We start from the raw sequence: 18,628 nt of genomic DNA, 5'->3' as shown, positions 1-18,628 counted from the left end.
GAGGCTAGAGAAAGAGGAAGACTTTGCACCAAAGGGTCTGTGCGCGCTGCGAGCCCTCAAGGCGTGTTGTGAAATGTGGGCAGGGAGGGGACCGTCCTCCAGTGAGGCCATGTACACTACCGACTGCATCGCTCCTTGTGGAGGAGCCTTCAGCGACACTTAGCAGAAATCACTGGCCGCAAGGAGGCAAAGCCTTTGCAGATCTAATGAGAAGTAGGGGAAAACAAAAGCAAAAGGGACAACGTGACCCCCCCATGAAAATGCAGAGCATGAAGACTGGAAACAACGCAGAAAGTGTGGCCTGCTTTACACGTTTATTTATACAAAACATAAATACGGTCATTTTTAGGTGTGCAGAGAGACGGGCAGAGAAAGTTGCTGGAAAAGAGATTGGTAAAGGTTTTAAAGAAGAACAATAATATGGGGCGCCTGGGTGGTTCAGTCAGTGGAGCGTCCAACCCTTTATTTCAGCTCAGGTCATGATCTCTTGGGTCATGGGTTCGAGCCCTGCGTCGGGCTCTGTGCTGACAGTGCAAAGCCTGCTTGGGATTCTCCCTCTCCCTCTCTCTCTGCCCCCTCCCCTAGTTCACATTCTCTCTCTCTCTCAAAATAAATAAGTAAACATTTATAAAAAAAAAAAAATAAGGAAGAGCAATAAAGGCCGCTTGGCTGGCTCAGTCCATGAATCATGCAACTCCTGATCTCAGGGTTGTGAGTTCGACCCCACGTTAGGTGTAGAGAGGACTTAAAAATCAAATCTTAAAAAAAGGGGGCAATAAAACTTGTGAAAAAAAATTTGCTAGGTGACGAGCTTTCCTGTTTGTTATTTACTTTCTAATATTGCAGTTGAAAAGAGAGGGTAGGGGGCGCCTGGGTGGCGCAGTCGGTTAAGCGTCCGACTTCAGCCAGGTCACGATCTCGCGGTCCGGGAGTTCGAGCCCCGCGTCAGGCTCTGGGCTGATGGCTCAGAGCCTGGAGCCTGTTTCCGATTCTGTGTCTCCCTCTCTCTCTGCCCCTCCCCCGTTCATGCTCTGTCTCTCTCTGTCCGAAAAATAAATAAACGTTGAAAAAAAAAAAAAGAAAAAAATAAAAAAAAAAAGAAAAGAGAGGGTAGGACGAGGCCATAGGTGGGAAGATCTGATGCAAAGATCTGAACAAACAAAACCCCCTTCCCCTTGAACCCCTCTCCAAATTCCAGCCCTAGATCTGTTGTTCACACTTCTGGCAATATTATGAAACAAAAAAATGGTGTGTGTGTCCACATCACGGAGACGTGGCCCGGAATCAGATACGAGGCAAGGCCCGGAACTGGCTCTGGCTATGTCAGGACGTGGATGCGTGTATGACAGGGACGTAAGGAAGACTCGGGAAGGCCATCTGCACCTAGGCCTGAACCCATACTGGTCGCAAACAGGGCCAGGTCTGTGGCCGTGGGCAGACCTTCCAGCTGTGGCAGGAAGTGGTCAGGCAGGAGAGGCTGCTACCTTCACATGTCTCATTAAGGAAGGAGAGAAAGTGGGAGAGAGCATCTGAGAAGTAAATTAGAAGTACACTCAGAGGCCCCAACCTAGATCTGAGCAATCCATCATTTTGTGTGACGAGGCCCGTGTGTGACTTGTGGCGGTGGGAGAACTGGACAAGGGCCAGAGACCAGACCCCCTGTGTGGGGAAATGCAAAGTCAGAGGAGGCGAGGTCCGAAGGAACGGGACCAAACCAGACAATGGCAGGAGCAGGAGTACATGACAAGATTTCTGGGGGCTCACGCAGGTCACTTGGCCTCCGAACCACAGCTTTCTCAGTACGATGGGAACCCCGCCACCACGTCTGCACAAAAATGCTATTCTTCTAGATATCTCGCCTTCACCCCTCACAAGGCATGGTCACACACAGTCCTAAACGTGGTCGTGTTAAATTGCCTCCCTGCAAAGCCCACGTGGAGGAAATGGAAGGCCTTGTCGTCCCAGGCTCATTCCTCTCTCCTCTGTGCCACAATTGGAAATACTCAACCACAAGGAGAGGGTCTTATTATTTCCATTATGGCCCAGATGGTGTATACCATCCAACAGGAAAAAGCTTGTAATATCACAAAGGCACAGAAATAAAAGATATTTCCCAGTAGATGTTAGTGTGATGAAAACAAAATCATCCTTGAAAATTACTATTATTACAAGGTAGCTGAAGACTTACATTTATGTTTCCTTTTAACTCATGTGAAATGATTAAGTTGTCAATTACGTCAAAATTTCTGCCCAGGATGGTTATATTTTGACCACCACTGCAAAGAAAAAAGCAACAATAGGAGTTTCATAGTAAACATACAGGAATTTTGCATTTATGAGCAAATCTATCATTTTATTCACACATTAAACCCGGTTATATTTAGAGCCAAGTAATACATTTTAATTTCAAATGCAGGACGATTATAGACATCTTTTAATGACACTGACCACAAATGCGTAGTTTTCAAGATACATAAATATAAAAATTCAGGTCAGATCTGGTTTTAATTCTAGGAAAATGCCCAAATTCTTTAACAGAATTTTGAGTCTTATTATATCATGTTGCCACATCTAATCAGATCATCGGCTGTACCTTGAAAAGGTTTCACTAAACAGAATTTTGTTTGATTGCCGTTTAATCTATATTAAGATCCTTCAATCTAACAATTTTCAAAATCAAACTCCCAACCTACCAATTATACTTTATTTAGGGAGATAGGGAACATTTTGGACAAGGTAAAATTATAAATGACATTAAAACTATAAATTCCCATTTGGTAGACCATATAAATAACAGCTACGTTCCCTCTCTCCAAAACCAAGCCAAATGATTTCACATATTCTCAGCACATAATCACATATAAGCAAAGTGGTCATTAGATGTGAAATAAACAGCTGTCCCCAGCTCCGGCTGCCCTCACACCCCCATTCATGTAGGTCATTCCAGGGGACAGGAGCCTGGGAAGGTCAGCTCTGTTCGCCAGCCGGGCCCAGGATGACAAGACCGGGAGGTGAGCCTGGGCAGGCCAATTTTTGTAGGGCAGAAGGAAGACATTAAGCCCTGAACCTCCAGTCACAAGGTGGGGGGGGAAGGGTCGAGTTGGCCTCATGCCAGCCTGTCGTCGTTACTAGAAAACATGCTCTGCCAATGGCCAGACTGCCGAGCCACATTCTTGGCCAGGCAGACCTCAGAGACGCAGGCACAGAATATCACAGGTGACTGGACATTAAGAAGCCTCACACAATCACTATGTTTGCATCTGAAGCTACTGTTATATGTCGACTATACCTCAATTAAAAAATAATAAGGAAGCCTGATTTTATGGCAAAGCAGAACACTGGTGGTTCAGAACACCGCAGCCTGGACCCAGACGGCCTGGGAGCCCAGGCAGGTTGTTTGAATGCTCTATGCTCGGTTTCCCCATCTGCTAAAGGGGCTATTCCTTCGGTGAGGATTAACTGAACTACTAGATACACCACACAAGGCGCGTGGGGACTGTCACCTCAAGGCTCGCTTTGACTGATAGGAAGGATTTAGACCCAGAGCAGGGAGTGCAATGCTAGAGGCTTGGTTGGGGAATTTCCATTTTTCTCGTGCCACTGTCAGAGGCACAAGTGTTGACGTCCTGACCCCCTAGTCCCTTGGAATGGGGCTGCATGTGGAGATAGGTTCTTTCGAGAGGTAATTAAGATGAAATGAGATCACGGGGGTGGGCCCTAATCCAATAATCTGACTGGTGACCTTATAAAAAGAGATTAGGACACAGACAGTCACAGAGGGAAAACCATGTGACGGTACAAGGAGGTGACCATGTCTCCACAAGCCAAGAGAACAGGCCTCAGAAGAAACCAACCCTGACATCCACTTCTGACTTAATCTTAAGTAACAATACTATACGAGAAGCGTTTTTCTCCTGCACTTTTTCTTTCTTTAAAAAAAAAAAAAAAGTTTATCTATAGTTTCATCTCGACAGTACTTTGAAAACTAGTTTCATGCTGTGTTGGTGAAATATCTTATTATGAAAACTATTGTCAGGGTCATATTTCAAATCTGAATGTGAATTTAAAATTCAACGAGTCAGAGGACTGTTTTTATTTTACTTTTTTAATATATAGGAGTCATCTGGAAGAGTTTATTTTAGAATGTCAATCTCTCTCAGGGAGTATCTTCGAAATGTAGATACTGCTTTTCATTTCGATAGCTCCCGATATCTCCTCAAATAATTCAAAACAGTGTACCCAAACCATTATGAAATGAAAGATGGAAGAGAGAAGCTCAGTGTCATGGCGTGGTACCTTTGTATCAGAAAGGTAGGCTAAGAATGGATGCCACAATTCAAAGACCATTGTGAAAGGCAAAAGATCATACAACCTAAAGAGAAACCAGAGTGCGAGCAAACGTTTTAGCCGTGAGTTTCCTGGCAGCCACAGCTCAGAGTAAAGCAGGACGTGCCCCCAGTATTCACGGTGACAGTAGGAAGCAATCTGCTGGTCAGGAATATGTTTGGTTTCTAGGAATAAATCCTAAGGGGAATTCCGGGAGAGGAATTTAGATAGGACTATTATTTCTGTATTTATTTGTGGAAAACCCATGATCTTTACGCACATGGCCCCTTTAAACACACTGACAGAAAGACAGGAGTCTAGAAAGCACCTGATCCAGGTGGTGGCAGGATATATGAGGGAGCAGTGAGGCAGAGCAATATATGACAAGGGTCCCACAGATGTACAGTTCCCGCCATCGAATTGGATACACACATCCTTCATTTCTTTTCGGCTTGACGGTAGAGAGAATTTCATATGGGTGTCATTTAGCACGTGGCTGACCTGTATTCTAGAAAGGGGCAGAAAAACAACTCGTAAGTGACACAGACACGGAGCACAGTTGTGTGCCGAACATGACGGCGTACGAATTTTACTTGAACCGCAACAGTTCACAAACTATCAGAACAGCCGCATGTAAGTGCGGGTTCATCAGGGGCCACTTACCACGGTAGGGATCATCTGGGGCAGGGTTCCTCTTTCTTTTTTCATTTGTATGTTTTTATTTGCAAATGTCCCTTAGAAGTGGGGAAAGGAGATGTAACCAGTTCCCTTAAGAAGTCCTATCAGTGGAACATGGACTGTGCAGGGTTTCCTGTTAACGTTGCTGGGTTTGAGAATGGCACGGTCCTTATCTGTGAGAGACATACACTGAAGTAGGTATGTGTCAAGGGATATGGTGTCTGGGAGGTGCTTTTAAAACCTCCAGCTACCCGGGGCGCCTGGGTGGCGCAGTCGGTTAAGCATCCGACTTCAGCCAGGTCACGATCTCGCGGTCCATGAGTTCGAGCCCCGCGTCGGGCTCTGGGCTGATGGCTCGGAGCCTGGAGCCTGTTTCCGATTCTGTGTCTCCCTCTCTCTCTGCCCCTCCCCCGTTCATGCTCTGTCTCTCTCTGTCCCAAAAATAAATAAACGTTGAAAAAAAAAAAAAAAACAAACAAAAAACCTCCAGCTACCCATGCTCCCCTCCTCTCCAAAAATGAAACCAGACTGGCAAGATGTTGGCAAGTTTGGAAGCTGGAGGATGGGTACGGAGAGGTTCACCGCGCTCTTGTCTCTTGGGTATGCTTGGAAATTTCCACAAGGAAAAGCTAAGAAAAAAGAAGTCCCAGTTAGACGGTAGAAGGGGAGAACTCCGCCCCAGGCAGAGATGGGGATTCTGCCATTCTAAGAACAGAGTGCCCGTGACCAAAGTCCATGCCAAGAGCGCAGGGATCTCAGGGTCAATCAGCACCAGAGCCGAGCTGCCTCCCAAGGAGGTCTAGAGGAGAAATTAGTTGGGAATATCCTGGGTGCTCCTGACATCCACAGGGCATGCCCTTGATGCCCCTCGGGAGTCAAAGCAGAGCCTTCTACAACATTCCCTCTGTAACCTGCACTGCCTCAGTACATCATGTCTACAATGACCCTCTAAAGCAAAAGATCACTAAGACTGGGTTGTGCTGAATAATTCTCAGCATGATTATGCTACGTGCGAATCTACTGTTACTACTTATAGGATATGCACATGATTATTAACATTAATGCACATATCCTTTAAGTAGTAATAATAGATCCTAACATAAGGCGAATTCAAAAAGCATCTGAGTCAGTGTGCATTTACACTATGTGAGATTTACATCCTAAGCTTTATATTCAGAGCAAAGCTCTAGGAAATTCATCGTAAAATGGCTAATCATTAAAATTCAAACTTGTTTATAAATTTTGGAAGGAGAGAGGTGGAAATGGGGGTCATTCCACTATTATCCTCGTATTTTTCCCTTCAGAATAATTAGGCATTTGAAAAATGCCATATTAAAGGAGTGTGGGATTACGGCATGAACTCAGATATAGGATTAACCGGGTATTATGTTTACTGCTTGTGAACTTGGGTTCACCACTCTGATGTGGTTACTGAAATGCTACATGCAGAAAGGTCTCTGAGTCGTTTAATTGAATAACTGCAGTATCTCAAGACACATTCGGAATTGAAATGAGAGCATAAAGAGTCAAAAATAGGGAAACGCTCTGAAAACCGGCTTATTTGCCAGTGAAGGTGATTGCCTTTCAGTGAACACACAGGTGTCTAACTTCACAGATTTCAACACAAAATGAAAGATTTGCGCAGGAAGGTATTTAGCCAGGATCAACGGTACCAAAACACCTATGCCGCATAGATACAGCCGCTAATGTGTGCTTGATAATTCTGGTAAATGGCAAAACAGAGTGGAGCTACCAACGAACAGCTTTCTCCATCAAGATGACAGACATCCTAAATTTACTGTTAGGAGGGGAAGAGGATGGCAGTTATATGCAGCAAATGAATTAAAACAGAAAATTCAGTAAATAAGTGTGGCAGATTAAAATGCTGTGCAAATCTGTTTTAGTAGTTAAAACCCAAAACACCATGCTTCAGCAGATTGTCTTTGATGCATTCCCATGATGAGAATGAGCCCAGTATTCTACTTCATATAAACTGCAATGTCTTCTAACTTCAAATCAACCCAAACTTACAAAAGCTAGCAAGCAGAAAACTCAAATTATCTGTTGTGTTATTATTATTACATCTCTTTTGGGGGTAAGATTTGCACAAGGGTGTCAGTGAGATGTGGAAATTTTTTTTTTTTCTCTTTCCAGGTTTCGTTGAAAGGACAAGTTAGGGGGAAAGAAGTCATAGAAATAATGATGGTCAAATGGTACACTGACCAGATATCTGTGTTGGGGTGTTTGGTATTTTTTTTAAACTACTAATATATGTTCCATTTAGTTATTAGTTGAGCCTGAGACCAATCTAGTAAAGAGAAGGCTACAAGGAATAATAGAACATGCCAGAACGTTTCTTTTTTCAGCTTTGGGTAATACATCGGAAGAGCTGTCATAGTTTTCCATCAGATTCCTAAGTATGCAACTATTTTTCTAGGTGCATCAGCTTCAAGATGATGTCTGTTACTCAAAATACTTGATTCTGGTAATGGAAATGAATCAAGACCTCAAAGAGGCAACATCCTGAAATTAGTGGGTTCTGAGGCTTTGGGGGCTTAGAGGGGACAGATTTTCTCACAGTTAGCTTCCAAAGTGGTGTTTAAATTATTCTACTTATTAAAATTATGTGATAACAAATATGTAGATGAACTGCCCACTTTGGCACGTGGCAATACTTTGAAAAGATTATAATCACAACGATACTCTTTTGGCGTAAGTGAAAGCTTTTTACTATATTACCAAGGATAAATTACTATGATTTCAACTCACACGTCCTTATCACAAGTACTGGTTCCTTTCAGGATCATTGTAATGTTGGATGCCTGGCTAAAGTTTGCTCCCGTGACGATCACGTTACTTTTCCCTAAAGTCGATATTTTCCGTGGCTCGATGGACTTAACGTAGAAGACCTGTTGGAAATAAAGATTAACACACAAGATCAAAGCGAAGAAGTGGCATTGTTCCAAAAAACCTGTTTACGCGCTGCAGTTCGAAGAAATCACTGGGAAATTACGACATTTTGCAAACACAAGCAGACAGTGTTTAATGAAATCAATGAATTCAAGGAAGAGTGCTGAAGATTCATGTCTCTCAACATGCGACAGCATGAGGTCAAACCAATTAGTCTTTGTCTCACAAGACAGTTGAAAATACAGTTGAAGAGTCTGACATTCTGTCTGAAGAGTGAGATCTCACTGGTGTCTCAAACATGCTCACGGCCTCTGGAGGCTCACAATATAACAAAATGAAGAAAAAGACAAGGAATCCACTGATGATAGGCCAACAAGAGTTATCATTAAGCTGGAAGAAATGTTATTCTGGATAAATTTAATTCCCAAGAAAGCAGTGTCTATTTTTTTTCAGTTTTTTTTTTTTCCCCCCAGTTAGGCTATTTGAATCAAGGGGTATACTGCAGGGGAAAACCTCCAGAAATCAACTTGTTCAGTCACCTAATACCAAGTACTTGGATGCCAAACCACTGTGGTCAACAGTTTCCTCTCCACGGCACCCATTATAACCTTTATCAGGCCTTTCTTTATCACGAAAATTTCCCATGCGATAACCTGCTCCCTGAGGCCCCATATCATGTAGACTTTTGCACCTTACTTCTTTCCTTGCAAAGCCTGATTAAATTCTCCTTAAAAAGAGTGGGGGGGGGCTTTATTTGCTGGTAGGAATCACTTTCCTTTCAAAGACAAGACAATCGTGATTTCTTTCACTTTTCTTCTCCAGATGTCACCATCTCTCATTTTGATCATTCTGTTATTCTTTGTACAGACCACTCCCCAGCACATCTGTATTCTTCTATAATATGGTGACTAAAACAGGACAGAAAAATTCTCTCCGGCCAATATAAAATACAGATCTTCAGCACCAGTGCATTTCATAGTCACACTCTTGACATTTGAAGACAACCCCCAAGTCCAGAGACGCATAATCACGTGAAATCTGGCTAAGCCACAGATGCCAACTGTAGCCACGTAGAGGCTAAAATCTAGGAGGAAGCCACTATGGCACTGGGAGAGCATCAGTTGTGCCCAACACCTGTCTACCGCCTGCTTCTTGAAGCAGCCTCATATTCTCTGCTCCTTTATATGTGTAATGCTCATCATGATGGACTTGCCGGGCTGTTTGGGCTGCCCCTTCTGCTGCGAGGGACGTTTTATTCTGTTCCTCGGCAAACACACGTGCTATATGGTAGAGCGGTCACCATCGCTCATTATCACTATGGATTGGTTCTGCAGGTTGAGGTAAATTCATCGTTAATGTCATCACAGCCATGATGTAAGGTGACAGAGAATTGATTTCGGTGGCAGAATTTATTTTAATCACTTAGTAGAGGACTTTAGTCCCATATTTATAGAATCATGAAGGGTCTGAAAGGGTCACTTTAATTATTCTGTTATACTTGACTGCCTTTTATGGGGGAAATTATCTGCACGAGTGGTACTTGGAATGGGGGGATTAGCAAAGACTTCAAGATAAATCCCTTGCAAATGTCAAGTGTGTGCTATATAGCAGAAGGCTTACTCTTCGCTCTGACATGGTGACAGCTAAGTGAACAAGTATTTATTGAACACGTACAGGGTCCCTAGAACAGTGCTAGGTGTTTGCCTGTAGCAAGCCAAATCCAGTCCATCGCCTGCCTTCGGATGGCCCGTGAAAAAAATGTCAAAGAAGTAATAATGTTCCATGACATGTGAGAATACATGAATTCTGATATTAGTGTCCACAAAGAAAGTTTTTCTGGATCACAGCCACACCTGTTCATTTACGTACTGCCTGCGGCTGCATTCACACTACAGGCACAGAATAGTTGTGGCAGGGGCCGCGGGGCTCCCAAAGCCTAAACCATTCACTGTCTGGCTCTTTGTAGAAAAAAATGTGCCAACCCTTGCACAGTACAAGTCCACTGCCCTTCTTAAGGAGGCAAGATGGGACTGTGTTTCGTTTTGTTTTATGTGAATCCCAACGAAGACTCACATACACATCCAAGTCGGCCGAGAGCCCCACGTTTCTTTCCGGACAGCCCTTCTGGATTCCTGTGTTTCTACTGTGATATCTCCTCAAGCAAGATGTTCGAACACCCCCAAGTAAATGCTACTTCTCTACTCTCAGGAGAGGATAAAAAGAGCCTTATAACTAATGTAAAAAATATTTTCAGGGGGTTATATTTTGCTCCTTAAATGGTTCTGTAAACACCATCAGAAGACCCACCACGTTGCCTTATTAACTTCTTATTTCTCCCTGAGTAGAGACAGCCCTGCTACTTCAAAAGGATTTTATTTTTAAACCTTATTGTTTAGAGAAGTTTCCATTGGCTGTCTACGATGAAATCCAGCCCGGTCTGTCTCTTGAAAGCCGATGCTTCCAGTCTATTTGCAAAGAGGGTCCGATTAGTTGTCCTTTGTTTGCTTGGAGAACCTCTCTTAATGTTAATAAGTGAGTTAAAGAGCCACCAAGAGGACCTCATCAAATCAACTGTGCAGGTGTACAAGGAAAAAAAGAAAACGAGAGGGTAGCTATATGGCTGTCCTGTATGCCTGCAACAATTCTTAGAAATATAACATTTTCTATTTTTACTACTAAAGGTTTTTGAAAATCCTCTACAGACAGAAGGCAAAGAATGATCTCCCGACAAATGTTTCACACGCTTACTGTAGATCTATTTTGTATTTTAATCAAGAGTTAATTTCACAGCCTGGCGTGAAGCAGCGGGCCCAGGAGCTGACACACAGAAGGGGTTAATTTAAAAACACAATCTAGTTTGATCCGAAAAGACACTTCCTTAAAGCCTTACAGTGAGATCCTGCCCTCATCTTAGGTCCAAGAATTTCCATATGTCAAATCAAAATGCCTCTGACAGCAACCTTCACAACCTGTGTTGTCCAGCGATTAACCTCAGAATAGTCTACTTCCTGTCAGCTACATTTTAAAGACATAAGAGTTATTTCTAAATGGCTGCCCAACTGTAAATTATTTAATAAGGTCCTACGAACCTGGTCGCTCATGAGTTTAGATCACTCCCTATTTTGTATATGAGAGCACATTAGAAACTGGTTACAGAATACCCGGCTATTTTTATTTTTTGAAAACAAAGTCATTCTAAGATATTGGAAACAGCACAACCACTAAGAAATAGTTATTTCTGAAAAGGTCTAAGAGGATTGCTTCTGACAGTAAGAGTACTTTTTTTGTGAAGTCTGACGTCAACACAATTCAAATTACCATGACATTAATGGAGAAAATACTGCTATGATTGAAAAGAATATGGGAAAGAGGTGCATTAGGAAGGCTCAGTTTATTAAGACCAAATTGTACTCTATTAATCTGTTTAAAAAAAAAAAATCTGAATATAGCAAAGCTCTCTGTAGGCCTGGACCTGAATCGACACTCAGTAAAACGTCTCTCAGAGTTTCACTGGTGAAATTAGTTCAAACAGGACCGCATAAAAAGTCACATGGATTCAAAACCAGCTGGAAATCTGAAACCAAAGGACATTAGAGAGATGAAAGGTAGCACAACTAATTAAAGGAAAGTGTCCTGTAGGGCCCTACAGGGGTGAATATTTGGTTCGGAATTATTTAACATCTTTATTAATGACTGAGAAGGATGGAAGTAATGTATTCATGAAATGTATAAATTGAAAAGAGCAGTGACCGGCAGCGGTGATGGGCAAAGTATAAAAGGAGGTGAGACATGGAAAGAAAATCCAACGCCACCAAAGAAAAATTAGAGCACTAGATAGAACAACATGGTCCTCTGTCTGCTTTGCTCGGCCCCCAGGTGAACGCTCCTTCATGGGGTCCCCAGTAGAGGCCCCAGGAAACTTGGGACGTAACCTCCAGTTGGTCCCAGGAAGGACCAAGGGTCAGAACGGCAACTGAGATGGCCCTTGTGAAGGTCCTGTGCTGAGAGATCAAGGCTCATTTCTCTGACCCGGGGACCCTGAGGTGGGGCCGCCAAGGCCACTCCACAAAGGCGTCACTCTTGGCCACTGAACTTTTTGAATGTGGCAACGCAGAACTGGGCTGGGTGACCGGGACTCCAAGACCAGGGCAGGTAACTCCTCCCCTCCACAGAGACCCCTGACTGCGAATTAGGCTCAGCCACTCCAAATCCACCCCTCTGCTGAGTTTCCAGTCAGCACGTGGTTCTTGGGCCTCAGTTTCCCATCTTGAGCCTCTTCTCCTCTCCCCGTCCTGGAGACGATACCAGCCTGGCCTGGGTCTGAATCCTCCACTCTGACCACACCCTGACCTCCCCTCCCCTCTGGAGGCTTCGATACTAATACACTGCCTTCATAGCCGGTCGCCCCACCCATGTCGGCACCACCGATGCCAAGAGAAGCCAATGTTAATTTTCTCCCTTCCAGATTGACCTTTTCCATCAATACGACATCATTTAATACTTGTTTATATTCAATTGAGGTCATACAATGGAGAGTAGTGGTTAAAGCCGGGGGCTCTGGAGTCAGACTGCCTGGGTTCAAATCTCTTGCCTATTATTTACTACCTACTTACCCTCTATAAGCCAACATTTCTTCATCTATAAAATGGGAAAAAAATAGGTCCATTGTGAGGCTTACAGAAACAGATATTCTGAGCTCAGGATATAGCATCGGCTCAACAAATACAGGCCACCACTATTTAATTTAGTACGTTCTGGAACTCCTTCTTACATCTTCTTCTGATGTACATACGCACTCAACTGCTTCATGAAAATGAATTTTCCTTCCTCCAAAATATTAGAAGTTCTACAGTGTAAGCTCCTTGAGGACACACATTGTGATCACTTGTCTAGCACATAGGTGATCAATAAACACATTTTATTAAAAAAAGGTTTTTTATGTTTTATTTATTTTTGAGTGAAAGCAAGAGACAGACAGAGAGAGAGACAGAGCTCGAGCGGAGGAGGGGAGAGAGAGAGACACAGAATCCGAAGCAGGCTCCAGGCTCTGAGCTGTCAGCACAGAGCCCCATGTGGGGCTCGAACTCCCGAGCTGTGAGATCGTGACCTGAGCCGAAGTCAGACGCTCAACCGACTGAACCACCCAGGTGCCCCTCAACAACCACATTTTAAACGCACGGGTACATGAACAATTGCAAGTGAATCCCACAGCGCCTCGCACGTGCTACGCCCATAGAAGCTACTCCACAAGGTCTATATTAAACTTAATTTCACTTTTAGAGGCAAGGTCTCTGCAAGAGTCAGTGTGGATTACCTGTGAGAAATTAAAACTCACATTCAGAGGTGGAGGAGGATAAGAAGAGGTGGTACAAGGAAGAAAAAGTAAGAACCACGTGAACGTAAATCCCCCAAGAACAGGAGACGTGGCTTCGTAGGGCATATTTCCACCCTAGAGAGACAAGCACACTGCAAGGAATAACACATATTACAGCCACACCGTATCATCGATCTTCACATCCTTTCTCTGAGAACAGGAAAGAGAGGGCAGCCACCTCTTCTCACAGCAGGTGGAGGCACCAGATAGAAGACTGTTTAAGAAAAGGAAGGAAAAGAGGTGAGTGCCGGGCGACAGGGCCAACCGTCTGAGACAGACCAGCCTTCAGAGCCGAAAATACTTCTCATCCAAAGGGCAAACCCAGGGTTTTGAGTTCATTTCCCTCTTTTGGTGGTACCTTTCCTTAATGCAGCCCCTCCCGATAAATGACAGCACGTATGGGTAGGTCAGGTGAAGAGACTGAGGATACAGTCGTGACACTGTGAGGGCAGCAGGCCCAAACCGTGATCACACCAGGAACCCCATGTCCTAAATACTGTGTCCTTGGACGAGCAAATGCATACATTAAAAGACAAATGTCTCAAGTAGCACCCTACTGCTGCTGAAGAACAAAACCAAAACTCCTATGCCTGGTGTGGAAGACCCCAGAGATTCAGGCCACGGGGTCTTTTAGGTCTTGTGTCCCACAGGTTCCTGCATCCTTCTGTTCCAGGCAATTCAATTACGTGGGGTCTCCTATAATAGATGCCCTGGAATTTTCTGGCAACCCACTATACTTTTGCCTATGCTGGCCCCTCTGCTTAGAACACCCACTCCTCTGTTTTCATGTGTCTCGTCCCTCAACGGTTGGCTGAAATGCCATCTCTGTCTATCAATCCATCCATCAATCAAAGCCCTAACCAACCACACTGATTAAGTGTTTTTAGCTGCCAGGCATTGGGCTTAAATAAACAGGAATGACTAAGACAAGTCTGCAGGCACAGAGAGCCTCTCCGGGTTTGTGTACTTTCTGGTACTTCTCCTATGTTAGTACTTTTTTTTTTATCTTATATTCTTACTTGTGTACTTATGTATAAGATTCTTGAGATTGACAGAGACACATGTGTTTGATTCGTCTGCGTCCTCCTCTTTGTACCCGTGAAGCTCAATATAATGGTGTCTACTGGGTGCTCAATACACATGTGTAGCAAGAGCCAATCCCAGCTCAGCATCATGAAGCCTAAGGTCGTGTCTGCACCATTCACATCTCCTGTCTCCAGTGCCTGGCAAACAGGAAGCACTCGATACATAGGTGATGTGGGAAGATGCATTGAGAGAAAGTTCTCAGTGGCTCCTCTGCTAGGAAGAGTGTTCAGCACTTCATTTGAGGCCAACACAAGACCCGAACTGGAAACGCAGATTTACATATCCACGTGACAAGGAACGACACTGGTGTATGCCCGAGCATGAGAAATCCCTCCTGCGATCAATACTACTCCATTCCCTATGAACCCAAATCGAGAAGATTCTGTTCGAAGCCACATGTTAAAAAAAAACCATTCCAGGATCAACAAAATACCTTTCTCCAAAGAAAGAAGGGTCATTCACACAGCAGCACTAAAGACATTGCCTGGGCTTTTGGTTATTTTCAGCCAGTTCCTTTAACCACATGGTGTCAAAGGTCAAAAGGAATGGGGAGACACAATGCAGGAAACCAGGATGCAGTGACTTTTTTTATAACATAAAAGAAATTTTAAAAGTCATTGCCTGGATCGCCACTCAGCAATAAAAAGGAACACACTATTGACCCATAAAAGAACTTGGATGAATTTCCAGAGAATTATGTTGCGTTAAAAAGGCCAATCCCAAAAGGACTCATTTTGGATGATTCCATTTAAATAGACTCCTTGAAATGATAAAATTATAGAAATGGAGAACAGATTAGTAGATGCCAGGGATCGGAAAGGGGGAGTGGGAGGGAGGAGGGAAGGGAGTGTGGTGATAGAGCTGTTCTGTCCCTTGACTGTTGTCACTGTCAATATCCTGGTTGTGATATTGTGTTATGGGTTTTGCAAGATGTTACTATTGGGGGAAAGTGGGCAAAAGATATCGAGGGTGTCTCTTGTTTTCATACAAGTACATGTGAATCTACAATTCCCTCAAAATAAAAAGTTTAATTTTTTCCCAAAGAGTCTTAAAAAAGAAAAGTTGGAAGACTCACACTTTCTGGTTTCAAAACTTATTACAAAGCTACAGTAATCAAAACAGTGTGACACGGGCATAAAGACAGACCTACAGACTAGTGGAACAGAACAGATAGCCCAGAAGGAAACCCTTGCATATCTGGCCAAACGGTTTTTGATAAGGGAGCCAAGACCATTAAATAGGAAAAGGACAGTCTTTTCAACAAATGGTGTTGGGAGAACTGGATATCCACATGGGAAAGAATGAAGTTGGACCTTTACCTTATGCCATATATGAAAATTAACTCAAAATGTATCAAACACCTAAATGTAAGAATTAAAACTATACAACTCTTGGGGCTCCTGGGTGGCCCAGTCGGTTGATTGTCCAACTCTGGGTTTTGGCTCAGCTTGTGATCTCATGGTTGGTGGGATCAAACCCCACGTTGGACTCTGCACCGGGCATGGAGTCTGCTTGAGATTCTCTCTCCCTCTGCCTCTGCACCTCCCCTGCCCTTTCTTTCTCAAAATAAATAAACATCAAAAAAAAACCCCACCAAAAACCTATAAAACTCTTAGAGGAAAATATGGGAGAAAAGCTTCATGACAATGGATTTGGCAATGGTTTCTTGGATGGGACACCGAAAGCACAGATTAAAAAAAAAGAGAGAGATAAACTGGACTTCATCAAAATTAAGAACTTCTGTGCATCAAAGGATACTATCAACAGAGTGAAAAGGCAACCTATGGAATGGGAGAAAATATTTGCAAGTCATGTGTCTGACAAGATGTTGATATCCAGAATATATAAAGAACTCCTATAACTCAATAACAACAACAAAAAACAAGCCACCTGATTAAAAAATGGGCAAAGGACCTGAATAGACGTTTCTCCAAAGAAGATACACAGATGGCCAACAAGCACATTGTAAGATGCTCAACATCACTAATCTTTAGGGAATACAAATCAAAACCACAATGAAATACCACCTTATATCCACTTATAATGGCTACCATTAAAACAACAACAACAGTAACACAAAAATAACAAGAGCTGAGAGGATTTGGAGAAATTGGAATGCTTGCACACTGTTGGTGGGAATCTAAAATGGCAGACTACTATGAAAAACTGCATGGCATTCCCCTCCAAAATTAAAAATAGAATTACCTTATGATTCAGCAATTCCCCTTTTGGATATATACCCAGAAGAATTGAAAACAGCCTTCAAGAGATATTTGTACACCTATGTTTATTGCAGCATTATTTACAATAGCCAAAAGATAGAGGCAACCCAAGTGTCCATCCACAGATGAATGGAAAAACAAAATGTACTATACACACACAGTGGAATATTTTTCAGCCTTAAAAATAAGGAAATTCTGACCCATGCTGATATGGATGAACCTGGAAGACATTATGTTAAATGAAATAAGCCAACGACCAAAAGAAAAATCCTGTATGATTCTGCTTACATGAAGTCCCTAGTGTAATCAAATTCATAGAGAGAGGAAGTAGAATGGTGGTTGCCAGGGGCTGGGGGTGGGGGAAGAGAAAACGGGAAGTTGTTTTTTAATGGGTATGAGGTTTCAGTTTTGCAAGATGAAATATGTTCTGGGGATGGTTGGTGGTGATGGTCGCACAACTGTGTGAAGGTATTTAACACTACTGAGCTGTACGCTTAAAAGTGGCAAAGATGGGGGGCGCCTGGGTGGCTCGGTCGGTTAAGCGTCCAACTTTGGCTCAGGTCATGATCTCACGGTCCATGAGTTCAAGCCCCGTGTCGGGCTCTGTGCTGACAGCTCAGAGCCTGGAGCCTGCTTCAGATTCTGTGTCTCCCTCTCTCTCTGCTCCTCCCTGTTCATGCTCTTTCTCTGTCTCAAAAATAAATAAACGTCAAAAAAAAAAAAAAAAAAAAGGTGGCAAAGATGTAAACTGTGTTAGGTGTGCTTTACTAAAATCGAAAAAAAAAAAAAACCCAACTAAAATGACAACAAAGGATAAATTTAATTTTTTAAATAAGTCACCGCCTCCTTGATCCAAATACCTGTCACTACGCCTTTGTTTTATAAGCCAATGGTAAGAGATGAGAAGCCCACCCCTTAATAAAACCTCAAAGACTTTTCAAATCTGGAGATATTGGCACACCGAGCCTTTCTAATGCCTTTAATTAACTTCATAATACATCATGATTCACGTTCCCTCTGCCTGTTAGTTATTCACCTAAAGTTACCATCAACTTTTCGGTAGCGATGAAAAATGTGCTACTTATCTATATTGGCACTTGACCTTAAATAACAGCAAATGGATACATCGAAGCCACAGATTAGTCATGAAATAGAAAACCAAGACTTTTTTAGAAAAAGAAATGTTGTTTTTAATTTGTCTGCTCCTGCTAGACCTCCCGATTAACAAGATCGACAACTTACCCTTTCTTGTTTGTCACCACATAGCACATGCTCAATTAACTTCTGTCAACTCACTGAAGCCAGTCATTCTAAGCATGGCCGCTATTTTCTGCCCAGAAACGTTTACATGGTCATGTCCTTTTTTTCCCAAACATGTCTGTTGGTGGAACCTGGTGATTTACTATGATGAAAATAAGAGGAATTTCCAAGGAAACTTCATGGAAAATATCTTTCCATGAAAAAAATTCAGGGGGAAATGGGGGGAGATGTGGGTGTGTGTATATATGTATGTACATATGGATGTATGGATATATATATATATATGGTTGATACATACATATATATGTATACACACACATATGGCAACAACTCTTTGTTTTGGCACTATTAACTCTGGGTTAGATCATCTCTATAACGTAAAGATGGGCAATCTGAATGAGGTTAGTTTGTGTACTTTGCGTAGACTCCCCTCACCCCACATAACCCCCAGGAATACAATTGTAATACGTGGTTCGAATAGGAGTCCCCTCAGTGCTATGTGTTATATGCTTCCTTCTAACTCCTCCTGAGTGAGCCACAAAGTCACCTTTAAAATTTCACTCCTCCTGGAACAATATCATTTTTCATAATTATAGAATTTTAATTTCTTTTATGTGAGTGTGCAGCCTTTGATGTATTGAGCCAATTAAGGGAAACTTGGTTAAAAATCAAAAGTAGAAAAGGGAATTTTTGTAGAAAGTCAAACAGGGAATTTTTAAAAGGAACCCAGAGCAGTGGGGAGTTGTTATTGTCATCTAAAGGGGATTTTTTT

General features: G+C 42.8%; 1 protein-coding gene across 1 annotated transcript in view; it reads right to left on the bottom strand.

Moving 5' to 3' along the window:
• The window catches only part of PLXNC1 (plexin C1), a 149,726-nt gene that overhangs the window by 57,512 nt on the left and 73,586 nt on the right, over positions 1-18,628 (bottom strand). Inside the window, 3 exon segments of the mRNA XM_047065087.1 lie at positions 2,189-2,276; positions 4,655-4,834; positions 7,774-7,913. Of these exon segments, the coding sequence (XP_046921043.1) occupies positions 2,189-2,276; positions 4,655-4,834; positions 7,774-7,913 (408 nt within the window).

The sequence above is a fragment of the Lynx rufus genome, unplaced genomic scaffold, assembly GCF_022079265.1.
Source record: "Lynx rufus isolate CCGP_SWC_20201006 ecotype Redwood Valley unplaced genomic scaffold, mLynRuf1.p SCAF_7, whole genome shotgun sequence".
Taxonomy (NCBI): Eukaryota; Metazoa; Chordata; class Mammalia; order Carnivora; family Felidae; genus Lynx; species Lynx rufus.
The sequence above is the reverse complement of the archived record's forward strand: the minus strand, read 5'-3'. Positions and strand labels throughout refer to the sequence as shown.